This window comes from Ochotona princeps, chromosome 22 (assembly GCF_030435755.1).
Source record: "Ochotona princeps isolate mOchPri1 chromosome 22, mOchPri1.hap1, whole genome shotgun sequence".
Classification (NCBI taxonomy): Eukaryota; Metazoa; Chordata; class Mammalia; order Lagomorpha; family Ochotonidae; genus Ochotona; species Ochotona princeps.
The window spans coordinates 17,457,584-17,475,835 of NC_080853.1; the positions used below are offsets into that span (position 1 = coordinate 17,457,584).

Sequence of the window (18,252 nt, forward strand, 5' to 3'; positions counted from 1 at the left end):
AGACCCTATGGATGGGAGCCTCAAGTTCCAATTCTTAGTCACGTACTAATGTTCCCAGAGGATCACAGCAGGGAGACAGGGTACTTGGCAGCAGCCCAGGAAACAAGGCAGCTGTGAGGAGATACTGCAGTTGTCAGCTGGCTTCAGTCACTTTACAGTTTAGTTGAATGGCTTGTCACAGGGTCTGTGAGGGAAGCCCTGCCTAGCTCTGCACACACCAATAGTTTTAAAGGAATATATGAAAAACCTCTCCCCTTCACCAAGTGCCACACAAAACAACAGCTAGTGGAACAAAGCTTGAAAAGTGCCTAAGAAAACAAGTCACCAACTATTTTTGAGGACACAGATTTTATTCCTGCAACCACGGGGCTTGAGCATGACTGGGACAAGAGTTCCATCTGAGAGCAACTCTCCTGGGCAAGGCTCTGTTCAGGCCAGGCTGGGAACAGAGGATAAGGAAGTTGAACTCTAGTCCTAGGAACAAAATACATCTACTCCTTCAAAGAACTAGATGATCTGAAAATACCCTAGAATGGAACCTGAAGCAAATGGACTGACAGCATTGCCATCGGCACAACAGAAAGATCTAGAACAAAAGCAGCCATGTATTCCAGAGATAATAGCCAATTATTCCTAGACTCGAACCATTGGTTTTTAAGGGCAACGATGTGCCCAAGGTACATACTTCCTGAGAGAGTTGACAGAGGATTATAGATATGTCTCGCTTCTTCAGTCTAGACCCTCACCTGCCCTGCAAACACTTGCCTTGGGCTGGGGATGTGGCCTTCATCAAGTCTGTGCTCTCATCTCTGAGAGCTCTTAGCAGTTTGGGAGACACAGCATTCTGAGGCTGTGCCCCTTCTACCTGAGCCCTTCTCACCCTTCTGCCTGGTAGTCATAGGAAATTGTCTCTACCCAGAAACAAAGTGAGTTCCTGGTCCCAGACAGCTGGTTGAGGGAACTGGGTGGGTCAGCACTGACCCTCAGCACTCCTGGATGAGGGCAGGGAGGATGGGAAGAACTTGGAGAGCCAGACGGAGGGAATCTTGGGCAAAAGGCAGAATCTTGTTCACTGGATAGTCAGACAGCGGTGGGCGAAGAGGTGACTTATGACGGATGGGTCAGCCACAGTGGACGTGTCTCCCAGGTCGTGGTCATTCTGAGCGATCTTCCGAAGTACTCGTCTCATGATTTTCCCTGGGAGACCACAGGCCTCTGGTTACTTGGTGATGATACTAACCCACCCCAACTCTGTCAAAGGCTTCCATCCATACATCCCATCATCATCAGGCCTCAGCCAGTCCCAGTTCCTGGAGGTCTTCAAACTTACCTGAGCGGGTTTTAGGCAAGCCAGGTGCATTCTGAATGTAGTCTGGTGTGGCAATAGGGCCAATCTTTTCTCTAACTGTAAGCAACAAATCAAACATTTCCTCAGCACCCGTAACTAGACTCCCAAAAACCAAAGTAGGGATGGCTTTGTTCCCTACCCATCTCTTCTTCAAGGAAAACTGATTCCTTGCTCAGTCTTGCTCAGCTTCACTGCCTTTCTCTCCCTCACTCTTCCTTCGCTGTAATGTCTCATTTTAGCTTAACTTCATAGAATGCTGATTCTATAATCAGCCTGCCAGTTTATAGCCCATCTTCCTAGCAGCAGACAAATGACTTAAGTTCTCTGGGTTTAGTTTCTTCATCTTTAGAATGAAGCTAACTACAGGATCTGTTTCACAATGATAGTTGGGATTAAGTGGGGTAGACAATCTAAAGCCATTAGCTCAGTGGTTGCAGAGAACAAAATTCCCTAAATGTTGGTTATTACACTAGTAGTGGAGACTGAGTAGAAAGAGGGAACTCAGCCCCTGTCCTCCTACCCTTGGGATCTGTTTTGGTGACACACAGTTCTCTCTACCTCTTCCCCAACAACTTGTAAATGTAACTGTATGCCCAATATAGACTGCAGTCCCTGCCCAGGGAGGCTGCTCACTCTGCTTCTTGAGTTCTTCCGTGAGGGTAGGGTTGAAAGTGTGGCCATCACAGAGAGTGACAAAGCAGTAGAGGCATTCGCCCTTCACAGGATGAGGATGGGCCACCACAGCTGCCTCTGCCACAGCCTCATGTTCCACGAGTGCTGACTCCACTTCCGCTGTACTCAGCAGGTGTCCTTGTCAAGGAAAAGGAAGTACCATGAGAGAGAACCCATCCTCTTCTGCCAGCCCCTGGTCCATCTATACCCATAGGGAAGTCTTGGCCTGGTCAAATGGAGAAGGCCCATAATTCATTCCTCACATAACATGCTTCCAGTTATCCTTCTGCTTCCATTTCCCTCCTCTGGACATGTTCCAATATTTATCACTCTGTCCAGAATCTGAGCCTGAAATTGAATGCTATACTCCACCCACGGTCTGGACAAAGTCTCTGGCTGGGAGTTGCTAGGGGCAGCAGAGTTAATGAGATGGGGACATGTTCCAGGCTCTCACCAGATACATTGAGCATGTCATCAATCCTGCCTGTGATCCAGTAATAGCCATCCTGGTCCCGCCGGCAGCCTGGAAAGAAATGCCCGCAACATAATAAATACCCAGCATGATCTATAGTACCAAACTGCCACGTTCACCGTAGTGAACAAGTACTTCTTCGAACAAGTATTTCTGCATACTCTCTTCACACTGTGGCAGTCAGACCCCCAGATGGCCCTGCTGGTCTTGACCTCTTAGTATTCAAAAGCCTGTGAAGTCCTCTTTCTCAGGGATTAGTCTGTGTGATCAGCAGAATTTACCAAAAAGGGTAGGATGTCATTTCAGAGATAAGCATATAGGAGACACTGTAGCTTTTGTCATGTTACATTATCTCAGATTGTTTACTCTTGGAGAAACCAACTGCCACATGAGGGAATGTGGAAATGATTCCTCCCAGCTCAAACTTTCAGGTGACTCCATACCAACAGCTCCACTAAACCCACAAGAAACCCTGAGGCACCCAGCTAAGCCTCTCCCAGATTCCTGATCCCCAGAAATGATGTGAGATAATGCAATATCTGCTCTAAGCTGCCAACTTTGGGGCTAATGTATTCCATGGCAACGCATCATTAGTGTATCCGTCTGGGGTCTGTTCTTTATCAAGCTGAGGTTGTTTTTGTTTTTGTTTTTTTCTTTTCCTAAATGGTAAATCAGTTCTTTACCACTCTCCTGCTTACAACCTATAAAGGTCTCCCATTGCATTTTGAATAAAACCTGAATTCCTCACCGTGACCCACAAGAACCTACATTGTTTGCTCCTCCAATTTTAGTGCAGTCTTCTCTTTGCACTCTCTGTTCCATCCATCCTAGGTTTAGCACATTCCCAGGACTTTTCAAGCTTGTGTACTTCTGCACATAATCTAGATTCCTCTGTGTTTTGTTCCTTCTCACCCTTCAGATCTCAGTTTAAATGTCACTTTAGAGAAGCCTTTTATGACCATCCCAGGTACAACAGCCAACTCTACAGACATCTTTTTCATAGTACCACATTTTTCTTCATAGCATTCATCTCTAAATTTGTTTGTGTGTTCTCTTACTAGAATGTAAGCCCCATGAGACCAGAGACCTTGACAACATTACTCATGGTAATAATCCCTGTGCTTATATTAGTGCCTGGGCATAGCAGATGTTCAAATATTTATGGACAAATGGATCAGCAGACAAGCAGAAGGAAAAGAACAGGCTTCAAACATGTGGATACACATGACATGATAATACCATGCCCTATTTTTTTCAACAGAAGGGCAAGAAACAAGACTCTCTTTCCTCCTATATGAAATATTAGGTGGTGGCATCTTGAGATCCTTCCACAATAATCATTCCTGCTCCTAAAGTCTTTTCTGTAGTTGCGTCCAGATACCAGATCCTGACTTATCAGATGCATTCCTCCTTCTGGTCTTCATCTCTAATCAATTCTTGAAAATGAAAAGGTAAGGTACTTGTCTTAGCAGAAAGTGTAGGAAGAGAGGAGCCAAGACTCACCATCTCCTGTCACATAGTACCCGGGGAACTTCTTAAAGTAGGTGGTCTCAAAGCGTGAGTGGTTTCCATAGACTGTGCGCATGATCCCTGGCCAGGGCTGTTTGAATACCTGGGGAATGAGGAAGGCACAGTGATCACATTTGCTATTCTCAGTAAAAGATAAGTGCAGCTTTGCTAAACCAGAGGGGAAAATGCCAGAACACAATTCCTGAGAACAGTACAATGAAGCACAGGCTTCAGAAATCGGATGATCTTGGTTTGAAATCTGAACTCTGCCACTTGTTAGTTATGTGACCTCAGATAAATAACTATCCTTCTGAGCTTCAGATTCCCCATTTTTTAAAAAGATTTATTTATTTTATTACAAAGTCAGATATACACAGAGGGGGAGAGACAGAGAGGAAGATCTTCCATCCGATGATTCACTCCCCAAGTGACCGCAATGGCCGGTGCTGCGCCGATTCAATGCCGGGAATCAGGAACCTCTTCCAGGTCTCCCACGCGGGTGGCAGGGTCCCAATGCATTGGGCCGTCCTCAACTGCTTTCCCAGGCCACAAGCAGGGAGCTGGATGGGAAGTGGAGCTGCCGGGATTAGAACCGGTGCCCATATGGGATCCCGGGGCTTTCAAGGCGAGGACTTTAGCTGCTAGGCCATGCCGCTGGGCCCCAGATTCCCCATTTTTAAATCAGAGAAAGCAATTTCTTTCAAAGCAATTGTGGTGATTAAATGAATATTATGTGAAAATTGCCTAACACTGTTCTATTATGGATAAGCACTTAGTAAATTTGAATTTTCTTTTGGATGACACATCAGGAAAAGCAAGTCCAGTTTGAAGTATATAAAGGCAGTCATGTGAAAAAAAAGTGGGACCCACACATTAGTATATAATTATTGCCCAATTAGTAATATTCTGTGGCAGCAGATGGATGGGAGGCTAAGAGTCAGAAAGCTTGGACTTAAGTCTTGCTGCAGTTATTAACTTATTCTTGGGAAGGTATAGTGGTATATAGTTTGAGAAGTCACTGGTGAGGTCCCTACAAGTACCGACACAGCAATCACAACAGCAATACATTAACTGTCATGTTCTATATCAATCTTTTCATGTAGTTGTCTAATTAATCAAGCAACCATGGAAGACAAACATACTTTTAACACTATTTTACAAATGAGAAAATTTTGATTCAGAGGAGTTAAGTAACTTATCTGAGGTCACAGAAGAGGCAGAGGCAGGATTTGAAAACAGGCAGGTTGACTCAAGAGCCTACATGATTTTCATCATGGTCCAAAGCCTCCTTTTTCTACAATGTTGATCAAAAGAAGAATCTCTTCTTTAAGTCTTCCAGACCCAAAATGATGCCATCAAGAATCTTTAGGCAGACTCTAAACAGATCCTTAAGAGTTAGAGTTAAGCACCTCATGGGCCAAAAGGCAGAGTGCAAGCAAAATATCCAGAAGGATTCTTCCTGGGGATTCTTAGTAGAGGACAACCCCATGGAGCAGCTACCTAAGCAGCTACCAGCATAGGTTAGGTTATAAGTACCCTTTGTGGATCCTCTCCCCCTCTCCTCAAAGATCCCCACCAGATAGCCCCACCAAAGAGCCTCACCAGATAACCTTCAGCTTCACCTTCCAACTCTTCCCCAGACTCATTCAGGATTGCAGGAGCCACACCAAAGAACGGGAAGGACTAGAAGCAAATGGGAGATGGAGTCCAAGAAGAGGAATGAACAATTCTGATTCAAGTCCCAAGGAGGCTAAGATCCCCAAATTCCTCACACATCACTCCAGTTCTCCCACTCTCTAACTAGGCCAAGTGTCCCAAGACCCTACCCCTGTCTAGCCAAGGAACAGTCAGAAGAGTCTCACTCACAGCAGAACCAGGCTTCATGGGTGTGGCACCAGGGAGGGGAGTCAGCATGTGGCCACCCTGTGAAAGTCAGGGAACAGGTGTTAGAGTCAGTTTTCCCACATTGTCCCTGGGCCCCATCCTTCTGAACCCCTCACTCACTGTCTCTGTTTGCCAGAAGGTATCCACGATGGAGCAGCGCTGGGCACCTACCACCCGGTGGTACCACAGCCAGGCCTCAGGGTTGATAGGTTCACCCACAGTGCCTAGTACCTTCAAGGATGCCCGGCTGTACCTTGGGCAGGGAGTTGGGAGAAAGTCTCTGAGAACCGCTGGGAGTCAGGACACATATGCCCAAGCCCTTTTTTTTTTTTTTTTTTTTTTTTTTTGCCCCATTCCTTATTGCAGCCACAGAGTTGGGACAAAGGAAAGGAGAAACTTATGTGCAAAGGCAAGCATCCAGATCAGGATACCCAGTGGGCAGCAACTGGGAGGAAGTCTTACTTGGTGACAGGCTCGTCTCCGTATTTCATGAGCAGACGGATGGCTGTGGGTGCTGTGTAGAACTTAGTCACCTTGTATTTGTCCACAATGTTCCATAGGCGGCTCACATCTGGGTGTGTGGGGATCCCCTCAAACTGACCCCAGAGGGAAAGCTGATTATTTTTCATCCCTCCAAATGTAACAGTTCTCTCATTCCCCGTCTATGCCACTTTCAGTGTTTTGTGCCCCCCTCCTTTTTTTTTTTTTTTTTTTTTTACCAACTGTATCTTCACTCCCTGATCAGACAAGCCAAGAGACATTCCCAGTCAGGATATACAATCCCTCAGGACTTCTCTTTCTCTGGGAAACAGATCATTGGGTAAAAGCCTCCCCATTTCTACCCTAAGAAGCACTAGGAGGTGGTAATCCAAGATAACCTCTTCCCTCCTTCTAAATGAGGCTAGGTAGCCAAGGGCCCCAGCTCTCCTCTTACCAAAACACTGGTGGCACCATTGGCCAGAGGTCCATAGGTGACATAGGAATGGCCAGTGATCCAGCCAATATCTGCTGTGCACCAGAACACATCCTCTGCATGGAAGTCAAACACATACTTAAAGGTTGTAGCCACATAGAGCATGTAGCCTCCAACTGTGTGCACTACACCCTGTGAAAGAATGGAGTTTCAGGTTAGCACCTTGTACCCACCTCCATTGACTGCCATAAATCCCCGCTGGAAGAAAATAAAAGGAGAGCCTCCTGAGAGATTCTAATCCTACTAGCACCCCTTTCAAAATACCTCCTCTCTTCCATCTCCTTTTTTCTCTCTGTTCCCATCTCCTTTATCACACCCCTGTTATCCCAAGTCTTTCATTCATATCCATATTCTTGATATTTCTGATCCACACACATCATTCTTACACATATGAACATTTCTAGAATACTCACAACTAATCATCTTCATTTCGTATTTATGCTCACGTGTTCAATTATGTTAGCAGAATGAATGTTTAAAAAAAAAGCGAGGGGAGGATTTTGGGAAAGTTTCCTAGTTCTGTGGCATAGTGAACAAAGCTGCTACTTGCAGTGCTGGCATCCAAGACAGGCACCGGTTTGAACACTGGCTGTTCTACTTTGAAGTAAGTAGCCTGTTGGTGTGTCTGAGAAAGTAGCAGAAGATGACTCAAGTGCATGGGTCCCTGCACTCAAGTGGGAGACCTAGAGGAAGTTCCTGGCTCCTGCCTTTGGGTTGGCCTAGCTCCAGGCATTGTGGCCATTTGGGGGAGTGGAACAGTGGGTGGAGGATCACTCGCTCTTCTCTCTCTCCCTCTCTCTGTGTGTAGCTCTGCCTTTGGGATGAATAGGTATATCATAAAAGAATAAAAAGGAAATCCTCTTTGCTTACTCCACCCCTACTCCATCCCTAAGAAGGCCAAAATTATATTTGTGAGGATTTACAGAGGGATATGATAAGCATGTGGAGAGAAGAGTTTAGGGATGAGATAGGTAAAAAGGAGAGTGACATAGCTTTCAACTTTTCAGGTCAACAGAAGATTCAGAGTTTTAGTAAGTATTTCTGTCTTCCACATTCAGCCCAGGCAGAGGGCTAGATTTAAGAATGTGTCATGTGACTTTTGTCTCCTTTTTCTGAGCACCATAAACACCCCACCTGAAATGCCTCATCCTAGGCTTTACCTCCTAGTGATTAATGCCTTCATTTGATTTAGAAAAGATAAGACTTTTCTGAAACTCAGGATTGTAGAGTAACATTCATGTTGTTACATGCTCCCCCAGAAACTCACTTTCCAGCCCTATCCAGTGTACACACACTCACATCTACATACTTGCCTTGGGTTTGCCTGTGGAGCCGCTGGTGTACAGAATGAAGAGGGGATCCTCGGCGTCACACCACTCAGGCTCAAACTCATCACCTGCCTCTTGCATGAGTTCGTGCCACCACAAGTCAACCCCTTGGTTCCAGGAGATCTGCAGGGAGGGGACAGCAGTGGGCAAGAAAAAACTGTGAACAGCTCAAGATGGTTTGGGGGTGGGGAAAGACACCTCCAGCTGACATCTAGAGGTGCTAGGGTGGGACTGGTAGTGGAAATGCAAGAAAGGAGGGAGGGCCCTCAAAGAATGGATTAGACAGTACAGGAGCAAAACAGCAGGCCTCTGGGGCACCCCCAGCACCCTGCCATCATTCCTTTCCTTCACTAGGCTCAAGCTGAGGCACATCTTTTGATTGCGCCCCTCCTATACTTCAGTTCTTAGTTGAAATATCACCAACTTGGCTAGCCTTTACGTGAGCACTATCTAATAGATACCCACCTACCCCTGCCATTACTGTTGGTCACAGCATATATTTCTTTCCCACATATTTCTAATTATTTAATCATTTACTAACTTCTATGAAGGCAGTGGGATGTCTTTCTTTTCCTTGCACCTCTAATATTTAGTATAGTGCCTGAAACCCAGAAGGCACTCTGTAAGTTTTTGCTGGATGAAAGACTATGGCCACACAAGCCTGCATATGCACATATATATACTTTAGGTGCTAGTGACTCATCAGCAGGGAGGCATACACCACACGGTTCAGAAGTGCAGTTAGAATCGGCAGGTGAGGCGGGCATGTGACCCTGTTAGTACTCAAAAAGTCAGCAGGTCTTCACCAAGCTCTTTTTCTTATGTATTCAGATCCATCTACCCCTGGAGACTCTTACCCTTGCTCTACCTGTCACTACATCCTGGGTACCAATGGGTCTTCTCACAGCAACTTTTGTTTAAGTGGATAAGTTCCTTTTGACAGGCAGCTTTGCTTCAAATTGGTGGAGAAATACCCAAAGTTGACTTCTCCCAGGAGAGAGATGGTCCCCCTATCCCCGAGTGTCTTTGATTTCTGGATCTGTTATCCCGAGTACCAAACTCTCCTTTGAAATGATTTCCATTCTTGGCTATCAAACATCTTTGAACACTAGCTTTTTCAGTCTGTTTTCTCCTGAGGGAAGTGAGATTCGATCTTGGGTGAGTCATTTTACCTCTTTATAAAAATGATAGTCATTCTTGTCCTAATGATTTCACAGGATTTAAGAAACATCAAGAGAAAAACATACTGTCTAATAAATTTAAAGCCTTGGGTTGCTCCAAGGAGTGGGAGAATGATTGGAGTGGGGTTGGAGAAAGGCTGATGCATGTTGCGAGGGAAGGAGGCTGGTTCAGTGATCACATGGAGATGTGTTGATGGGAACTGTTTGGGATTTGCTTTAGCTGTCAGATCCTTTCATATTCATTAGATTTATGGATGTTCAATGGTCTTGACTAATAAGTTGATACTGCAATATAAGGGAAATACCCTTTTTCCACTACATGTTTCTAAGCCAATTGTTGTGTACACATTTGATGTAAAAAGCTCAATGTGTTAGAAACATACCTTGATGAATTAGAGACCGACTAAACACTCCAGTCTCTGTGGACTACCTGCCCCTTACTCCAGAGAATTTGAAGTGTCTAGCATGAGTATCATAAAAATGATAAAATGAGGGTACTTTAAAAAGAAAGAGAGTATATGTGCATTTGGCCTACTGATTAAGCCATTAAGGTGCCCATGTCTTACACCAGCATTCCAATTTCTGATTCTGATCTTCTGCTAATTCAGCAATCAAGTTACAGGGTTCTTGCCACCCAAGCCAGAAACCTGTGTTGGATTGCTGGCTCCTGGGTTCTCTCCATATCCCTACCCCCCATCACTGTTAGCACTTGGAGAATGAATCCAAGCAGGCCAATGCTTTCTCCTTCTCTCAAATAGAAAGAAGTTTTTAAATAAAATAAAAAGAAGGAAAAGAAAGCTAGAACATATAACACTGCTCTGTTTCTCAATGTGTGCATTGCCACGTGGATACTTATGTGCCTTCCAAATGATCACTTGAGGTGATCATTACTGTGTTTAAGCAGAGCTATGTCAATATTGCCTTGCAGCAGTAGTGCTGGAGGTACATGAAAGGGCAAAGCACAGTTACACTATGGTTCCACAACGAAGAGACTCTTGTAATCTTATAAAACTGTTTCCTTTGTGGGTGTGTGTGTGTGTGTATAAAAGACTGAAGCGAGGAGGGTGAAGCCAATAACCAACACCAGGAAGCAGGATGAGCTCAATTGGTGGAACAAATGTTGATTGTATATTAGGTGTGTGCCTATGAGGTCCAAGGCTTTGAACCAGGAAAAGATTTGAATTTGCTGAAATAAAAATGGAGGAGTTGGCCTTTGTCCTTGGACTAGGATAGCCTCAGGAAGGGCAGCTGCCAGATATAAAAGAGGAATATGAAAGAGCTCATAGGTGAAATGACCGAGGTGCCAGACCCTGCCTTACAGATTGCTTACAGAGAGAGGGATTTGGAGTTCTGCCAAGATTTCTGCAGCTTGCACTGGAATTCTCAGATGAACAAACCCAGACTCTGCAAGCCTGCTTCTATTTTCTTTGGGTTTTAATTTTTTGATAACTAAACATTTTTAACTGCAAAAAAATTTTATATATAGATATATACAGGAGCCTGTAACTTGGGTGTCTATAGTATTAAGAATTAAGAGTTGGCTGCCTTTTTTTTAGATATGTTTTAGAAATGCAAATCTAACATGTATCCACTAACAAGTAACAGCTAACATGTACTGGGAAGTTACTATGTGCCAAACACATTACATACACTGATGAAACCCTACTGATTGGTACAATATTATCCTTATTTTACAGATGGAGGAATTGAGACATGAGAGCTTAAGTAACCTTTCCAAGCTTACAGAGTGGCAGGTGGCCAAGTCAAGATTTACATTCTTATCTTCTGGCTGTGAAACGTATACTCTAAACTGCGGGTTCGTGAGCTCTTTCAGGAGGTGCTTAACGCCTTGCCTGCATTTTAGCAGAAAAGCAGTGTCCCCTGGGAATCAGATATATCTATACTTACCTGGCAGGGGAAATACCATGATCAGATATATCTCCTCCATGGTAATGAGAGGAGAGAAAAGGGGCTTATATTAACCATTAGCCTAAGAGGTTAAACATAGCAACATTAAGAGATACCCTGTGAGGTACAACCCATACGAACAGTGGACTTCATGCTTTATGGAAAGCCTCCTTTTAAACATGATTGTTTCTCCATTACTAACAAGGCAAGTGAAGCCCAGACTTTTTCAAGGTCATACAGCTGAAAACAGAGTTCCGATCTCCAGGCCCATTCTCTCTGCTGTTTCTAGTCAGCTTTGAGCACTCACTTGTGGGTCTCCTTTCTTAGAACTATCTACAGTGTGACTTTTGGTCAACTGAGCACTTAGTTCTATCAGAGTTATGTGCTGTTTGTAAACTCCCAAGTGGCCTACAAATATATTTAGAATTTTTCTTCACTCTCGTGTATAAAACCGAGTTTTATTTAACTGATCAATTTGATAGTGAATTACCTAAGTCAGGTTACATGCCTCCTCTGCCTGTTCCTCTGTCTCTCTTGGCCCTTGCCAAGTGCACAGTGAATGCTGACAGGTTCCCTGCTCCGCTCTGCCACAAAGATCCTGAGCAGCAGGAGTAGAATGGGGTGTCTGTTGCCACCTCTCTGAAATCCTTGCTCTGTGCTAGTCTTACAGAGGCCACAGCAAACATTTGATTTCACAACTTTTCAGAGTGATATGAATGTCAAGGGGCTCCAGGGCAAGAGGAAGAAGGTTAGGTCTGGCATCCACCTCAATGGGGCAAACAGGCAAAGAGCATAAGGACACAGAGAAGCACACAAGGGAAGCCGTGCCCAAGGCAGTGCAGAAGTGGATACCTGGGGCCAGATGCACTTGGGGTTCTCTTTCAGCTTAGCCTGTTGAAAGCCCATGGAAAGGTTGGTGAGCCAGGTCCAAGTACAGCAAAGCGGGAGGAAAGGTCCAGTGCGCCCCCCACCCCAAGCCCCTGGCTGCCTCATTTCCATCAGCCCCCCCACTTCCCTGGTCCCCCAGCCTCCATTCTCTGATCCTGATTAGAAACCATATACATGCAGAATCCCTTAGCACTGATGGGGCTCCCCAATAGCCAAATTAAATGGCAAACTCTCTAGCCCCAAGTCTGCTTAAGGCTTCTTAACCTACAGATTTCCAGTAATTCACTGGCCTTCTGGACTGCCATAACTTTCGGCCCTCACACTTCTCAGACATGGAGGCCACCTTTGGGATTTTCTGCTTCTACAAGAAGGCTGGCTCCAAAGCTAACAATAGCCATCTTGACAAGTGGACTCTGGTCCTTCAAAAGTGAACATTACTCAGGCCATGGAGGTGGCCTATTCCAAGTCACAGCCCAGTAATCAATCCAGTCATCCAAGCGCATTTGTAACACAATTCCAAGTCCTGAGGGCCCTCTGTGTGATCAGAATACTCCCATCAGCACAAGAGTCTCTTCCACATTTCTCTCGTGCTGAGTTCCCAAAAGAGGTCTAAGGGCCTCTCTCTCCATATTCAAGAACAAAAATCTCCTACTCCCAGCCAGTCCTGCCAGGGGAAACATTCCTAGGACTGCTCCAGATGTTCAGCATTATGATAAGAAAGTGAAAAGAGGATGTAAGAAAGTTCCTGAGCAGCAAGGAAGCAACTTGGGCCAAGAGGTGGGCAAAACAGTGCCAGACTCACCTGAACATCTGGGCATGACCTCTTAATTGGGGGTGATTGGCTGGGAGAGTCACCCATGCCCAGTTCTGCTCGCCCCAGATGCTTCACCACAATGCAGCATTTCACTGGGAAACCCCTAGAGGAAAGAAAAGCCCGAAGTGGTGATCTGGTTGGCTCAGAAGGGTTTTGACAAGACCTACTCATGTCCGGCTAGGGAAAGGAGTAGGGGAAGGGAAGCTGTCATCGGGAAAGGTTCAGTCAACCAAGGAAAATAGCCAATGGTATAGCAGACTTACTTCTCTCGACACTTCTCCAGGGCCTCGTCAGCCAATTCCTTCAGGTTCACAAGCTTTTCCCCCCTGTAGAAGGCATCTTTGGGGAGCAACAGATATTTCAGGGCTTAGTAGACACCCCACTTTCCAATATATTCAATGTCCACAGAACTCTTCCTATATGGAACTCTTTTTAAAATTACTTATATGTTATTTGAAAGGCAGAGAGACAGACATCTACCATCTACTAGTTCACTTCCCAGGTGACCACCATAGCTGGGGTTGGGCCAAACTGGAGCCCAGAACCCGGAACTCCATGTGGGTCTTCCACGTGGCTGGAAAGCACCCAAACAGTTGAGCCCTCATCTGCTGCCTTCCAGGATGTGCATTAACAGAAAGATGGATCAGAAGCAGGGCTGGACCTCAAACACAGGGATTTTGATATGGGATAACGTAGGTATCTCAAGTGGTATCTCAACCTCTGCAGCAAACACCCACCCACCAAATAGGTCTCTCGATTCTGGTTCTCTCAGCTGATTTGTGCTGAGAGAGGAACAGCTACGGTGGGCTCAGGAAAGGAAGGGCAGATGGTCTCTATCCTCCATGCTGAATGGGCCTAAGCCAACCGGCTGATTGAAGAAAAAGACACAGTGTGAATGTTGCGGTGGGAAGTAGTGGTTCTGGAGAAGTGAGAGAATGGGTCACCTGTAGTGATGAGGAGGCTACAACTGGAATCCAGTATCCGTTCACACAGAGACTCTGCAGAGAAACCTGCAAACTAGGGAAGGAAAGGAAGATTAAAAGGAGGTTCCAGAGATTTCATGAACAAGGAAAGGAGTTGTTCATGAAACATCCAGGATCTCCAAATCAGAATCCCAGAGGAATCTGAAAAACAGATATGAATCTGCTATACCAGCACTCTAAGTTCCTTGGTTTGATATTTAAGACCTACCATCATCTGGCCTCAACCTACTCCTTCAGAATCCCAATCCCAGTGCACACCCACTCCCCACTTCACCAGGCCCAGACTCCTACCACAATGGAGTGCAAAGCCCCAAGGCGGGCACATGCCAGCATGGCCACGACCAGCTCCAAGATCATGGGCATGTAGATGGACACGCGATCCCCTTTTCGAACGCCTGTAAATAAAGACACAGAACACAGATCATGGCACCTTCTTGAGGCTGTTTGTTCCCTTTCATCTAGCCACTCCTCTACCCAGTTCACTCCCTCTGTTCCTCTGTGCTTGGATACCTTCTATTCCTTGTCTCTACTCTCAAGTTCTCAAGTACTCCCAAGGTCAGGTTCCTCAAGCCCCCTTTCCACATTCCCACACTTACCCTGTTTTCGGAGAACATTGCTGAACCGACATACTTGGACCAGAAGCTCTCGATATGAGATCTGGGCAGTCTCCCCTGGCTCATTTCCTTCCCTGAGATACAGCAGAAAGAAACAGTGATTAATGGTTCAACTTTCTCCTCAAATCAAAACAAAACAGGAACAGTTATAAAATCCAGCTAGTAACACTAAGGCTTCCCTGTGAGGATGAGTAATGTGTGATCACACCTTGTGCTGACTCAAAAGACAGGTTGACTTTCAAGGTTCTTCATTACATAATCTTGCATGTCATTGAAAAAATGAACCATCCATCCCTGAGCCTCATTTTTATGTTGATAAAATGTGGTGATAGGGCCCAGCATGGTAGCCTAGTGGCTAAAAGTACTTGCCTTGCATGCTCCGGGATCCCATATGGGCACCAGTTCTAATCCCGGCAGCCTCACTTCCCATCCAGCTCCCTGCTTGTGGCCAGGGAAAGCAGTTGAAGATGGCTCAAAGCCTTGGAACACTGCACCCGCGTGGGAGACCTGGAAGGGGCTCCTGGGCTTGGATTGGCACAGTACCGGCCATTGTGGCCGCTTGGGTCGGGAATTACTGGATGGGAGATCTTCCTCTCTGTCTCTCCTTCTCTCTGTATATATGACTTTCTGATAAAAAAAAAAAAAAGAAATAAGTATTTTCTTAAATGAGGTAATGATTTCTTCCCTTCCATCCTATTACAGAGAGATGATGTTACAGATACCATTCTTGTTGATGAGGTGTTACTAAGAGTAGGGTCTGAATATATAGATTCAGAACATCTTGACTCAGAATCAATGTGTTTAAGAATTTGCTTCTTTATACAAGCAGATACAAACAATCTACAAATGATTCTGATTCACATTTGAATTTTAAGTATCATCATCTCATTGTGTCTCCCATTTAGGCTTTGGTTAGCTACCACTCTTATCTAGACTTTAGCCTGGCTTCCTTTAGTCACTCCTTCATTTGCTTATTTAACAACTACTGTGCACTAAATACTTATACAGTAAAAGGCACTGATAAGCAGGCTGGGTTTATCATGGAGTTAATATGCTGAGATCATGGAGTTTATATGCTCACAAGAGTGCAGGTAACACACAAATAATAAGTACAACCAAGATCATTTCAGAGTATAATCACCACTATGAAGGAAAGAAAGTATAATGATATTATAGTGCGTGTCTAGGGGAAAAGTGCTTTTTGCAAATAACACTAACTTTAACTTATATCAAGTTAAACTGCCACTTGTAACACCAACATCAGTTTGGATACTGGCAGCTCCACTTCCAATCTAGCTCCCTGCTCATTGGCCTGGGAAAACAGTAGCAGATGGCCCAAAGCCTTGGGACCCTGCACACACTTGGGAGACCTGGAAGAAGCTCCTGACTCTTGGCTTTGGATCAGCTCAGCTCCAGCCGCTGCAACCATTTGAGGAGTGAATCAGTGAATGGAAGATATCCCTCTCTGTCTCTCATTCTCTCTGTAGCTCTGCATTTCCAATAAAAATAAATAAAGCTTTTAAAGATAAGAATGCTTCTTTCAACAGTGTTTTTCCAGTCTTATTGAAGGATTAAAAAATAGTGGTACATACTAGTGGTACTGAATAAAAAATATAGAATGAGAAGTGTCTCTCCCATGCCTAGGTCCCAATTACCCTGTCTACTGGCAACCACTATTGCTAATAATTTGTGCAACTTTCCAGAGAGATTTAATTTATAGACAGTGTCACTCCTATTAGAATGGAGTGCCAGGGTAATGTATACAATGTGGAGGGATCAAAAGAATCTCTTGGTAAGAGGCTTACTCTGTTAGGATCTATCAAAAATCCTGGCAGTATTATTAAAGATAGATATTTAAAAAGTAAATTACAAATGAGGTTTTTAATACTATTTGAAAAAGATAAGCACTTCACAGCTCCTGACCAAGTACAGGGTGGCAGAGATGAGAAAAGGTTCTCCACTGGAGAAACAGTTCTCTCAGATAAGTATACATATACAATTATATTTCGATATCCTCTTTATTACACAAATGATGGCACACAATATACACTATTCTGTATCTTGTTTCTAAATTTAGTATATATTCAATGAACTGCACACATCTTTAGTGTAGAACTTGACCATCTTGTTGTCTTAAATCTAACAATATAACTTGATTTCATTTTCTATCAAGACTTAAATAACTGTTTCATTTTTCTTTGTCAGCTGTCTACGATTCCACTACTTACATGTGCTATTATTTATTTAAAAACATAAGTACTTTACTCATATGTTATTTTACTGACTGGCGTATTTGTAGACAAATTATTAGGAGTAGAATTATTGAGTCTAAATACATCTATTTTAAATATTAATAAATAGTAGGGAATTACTATTTTAGGTGGTCAGGGAAAGCCTCTCTCTGGGGAGGTGATATGGAAACTGAGACCTGAACAGTGAGAAGCAGATAACTATATCCACTTTGAGGAAGAATATTCTGGGCAGAAGGAATATAACTGAAAAATTATTTAGGCCTATTCAAAGACCAGAAAAGGGGCCCAGCGACGTGGCCTAGTGGCTAAAAGTCCTCGCCTTGAATGCACCGGGCCAGGATCCCATATGGGTGCTGGTTCTAATCCCAGCAATTCCACTTCCCATCCAGCTCCCTGCTTGTGACCTGGGAAAGCAGTCGAGGACAGCCCAAAGCTTTGGGATCCTGTACCTCGTGGGAGACCTGGAAGAGGTTCCTGGCTCCTGGTTTCGGATCAGGACAGCACCGGTCATTGCAGTCACTTAGGGAGTGAATCATCAGACAGAAGATCTTCTCTCTGTCTCTCCTCCTCTGTACATCTGACTTCGTAATAAAAATAAGTAAATCTTTAAAAAAAAAAAAAAAAAAGACCAGAAAAGAAGGAAGTCTAGAGTACAGGGAGCATGGAGTTATATGTGAGTAGGCAGTAGCCAAATCACATAAGGCCTTGCAGGCAGCGGTAATACATTTGTATTTGATTCTAAGTAGGTTTTTCCTGGCTTCCCTTACATACAATCTCAAGTTCACTCCCAACTTAACACTGATCCCCTCAGAATCTTTCTCCTCCTCCTTCAGACACCCTTGCCACATAGTCCTCTCCACCCCAGCCCTGCATGTCACCGTGACCCCTGTTCTTCACTACCCAAGTAAACACATGGAAAGGAGATGCAGTAGCTTGGCCAAAGTCACACAGTAATAAGTGACAGAGCCAAGAATAGATCCTCAGGTCTTCTCATTTCAAGTCAGGACTCTTTCCTTCACGGTGAGAAGGACAGAGGCCGACAGAGGAGCCAGGTCTTCTCTTTCTGACAGAGGTGACACTGATAATCAGCCTCTTCGTGGCTTCTGCTTCAATGAGTCAGTTACTATCTTCTCCTTGGCTCTCACACTCCTAAGGTTAAGAGGAGCCAAGCACAGAGAGTTCACTAATATGAGAAAGAACAAGGGCAGAGGAAGTTGACCAACAGCCCTGAATGCCCGAGGCAGAAAAGCTATTGCCTAACTAGCTCACTGACCAGTGCCACGGAAACTTCAGAACATTCTCAGTGACAACTGAATGCTAGCCATCTGCACATTTGTATTTCAACCCATCTTACCTGTATGCGCTCCTGTTAAATCACATATACTAATACACAAGCAGTGGAGACATAAAAGCTGATCCTCTGCAC

General features: G+C 44.6%; 1 protein-coding gene across 1 annotated transcript in view; it reads right to left on the minus strand.

The window, feature by feature from the left end:
- Positions 1–544: 544 nt before the first annotated feature.
- Positions 545–18,252, minus strand: part of ACSS2 (acyl-CoA synthetase short chain family member 2) — a 50,825-nt gene continuing 33,117 nt past the window's right edge. The window contains exons 3-18 of the mRNA XM_004585747.4: positions 14,557–14,648; positions 14,252–14,355; positions 13,922–13,994; positions 13,241–13,316; positions 12,966–13,080; positions 8,172–8,309; positions 6,820–6,990; positions 6,348–6,481; positions 6,006–6,138; positions 5,868–5,924; positions 5,604–5,684; positions 3,996–4,104; positions 2,475–2,543; positions 1,982–2,158; positions 1,331–1,405; positions 545–1,197 (exon numbers count right to left, since the gene is read on the minus strand). Coding sequence (XP_004585804.2) covers positions 1,070–1,197; positions 1,331–1,405; positions 1,982–2,158; positions 2,475–2,543; positions 3,996–4,104; positions 5,604–5,684; positions 5,868–5,924; positions 6,006–6,138; positions 6,348–6,481; positions 6,820–6,990; positions 8,172–8,309; positions 12,966–13,080; positions 13,241–13,316; positions 13,922–13,994; positions 14,252–14,355; positions 14,557–14,648 — 1,732 coding nt within the window. The 3' untranslated portion in view covers positions 545–1,069. The remainder of the gene's footprint in view (positions 1,198–1,330; positions 1,406–1,981; positions 2,159–2,474; positions 2,544–3,995; positions 4,105–5,603; positions 5,685–5,867; positions 5,925–6,005; positions 6,139–6,347; positions 6,482–6,819; positions 6,991–8,171; positions 8,310–12,965; positions 13,081–13,240; positions 13,317–13,921; positions 13,995–14,251; positions 14,356–14,556; positions 14,649–18,252) is intronic.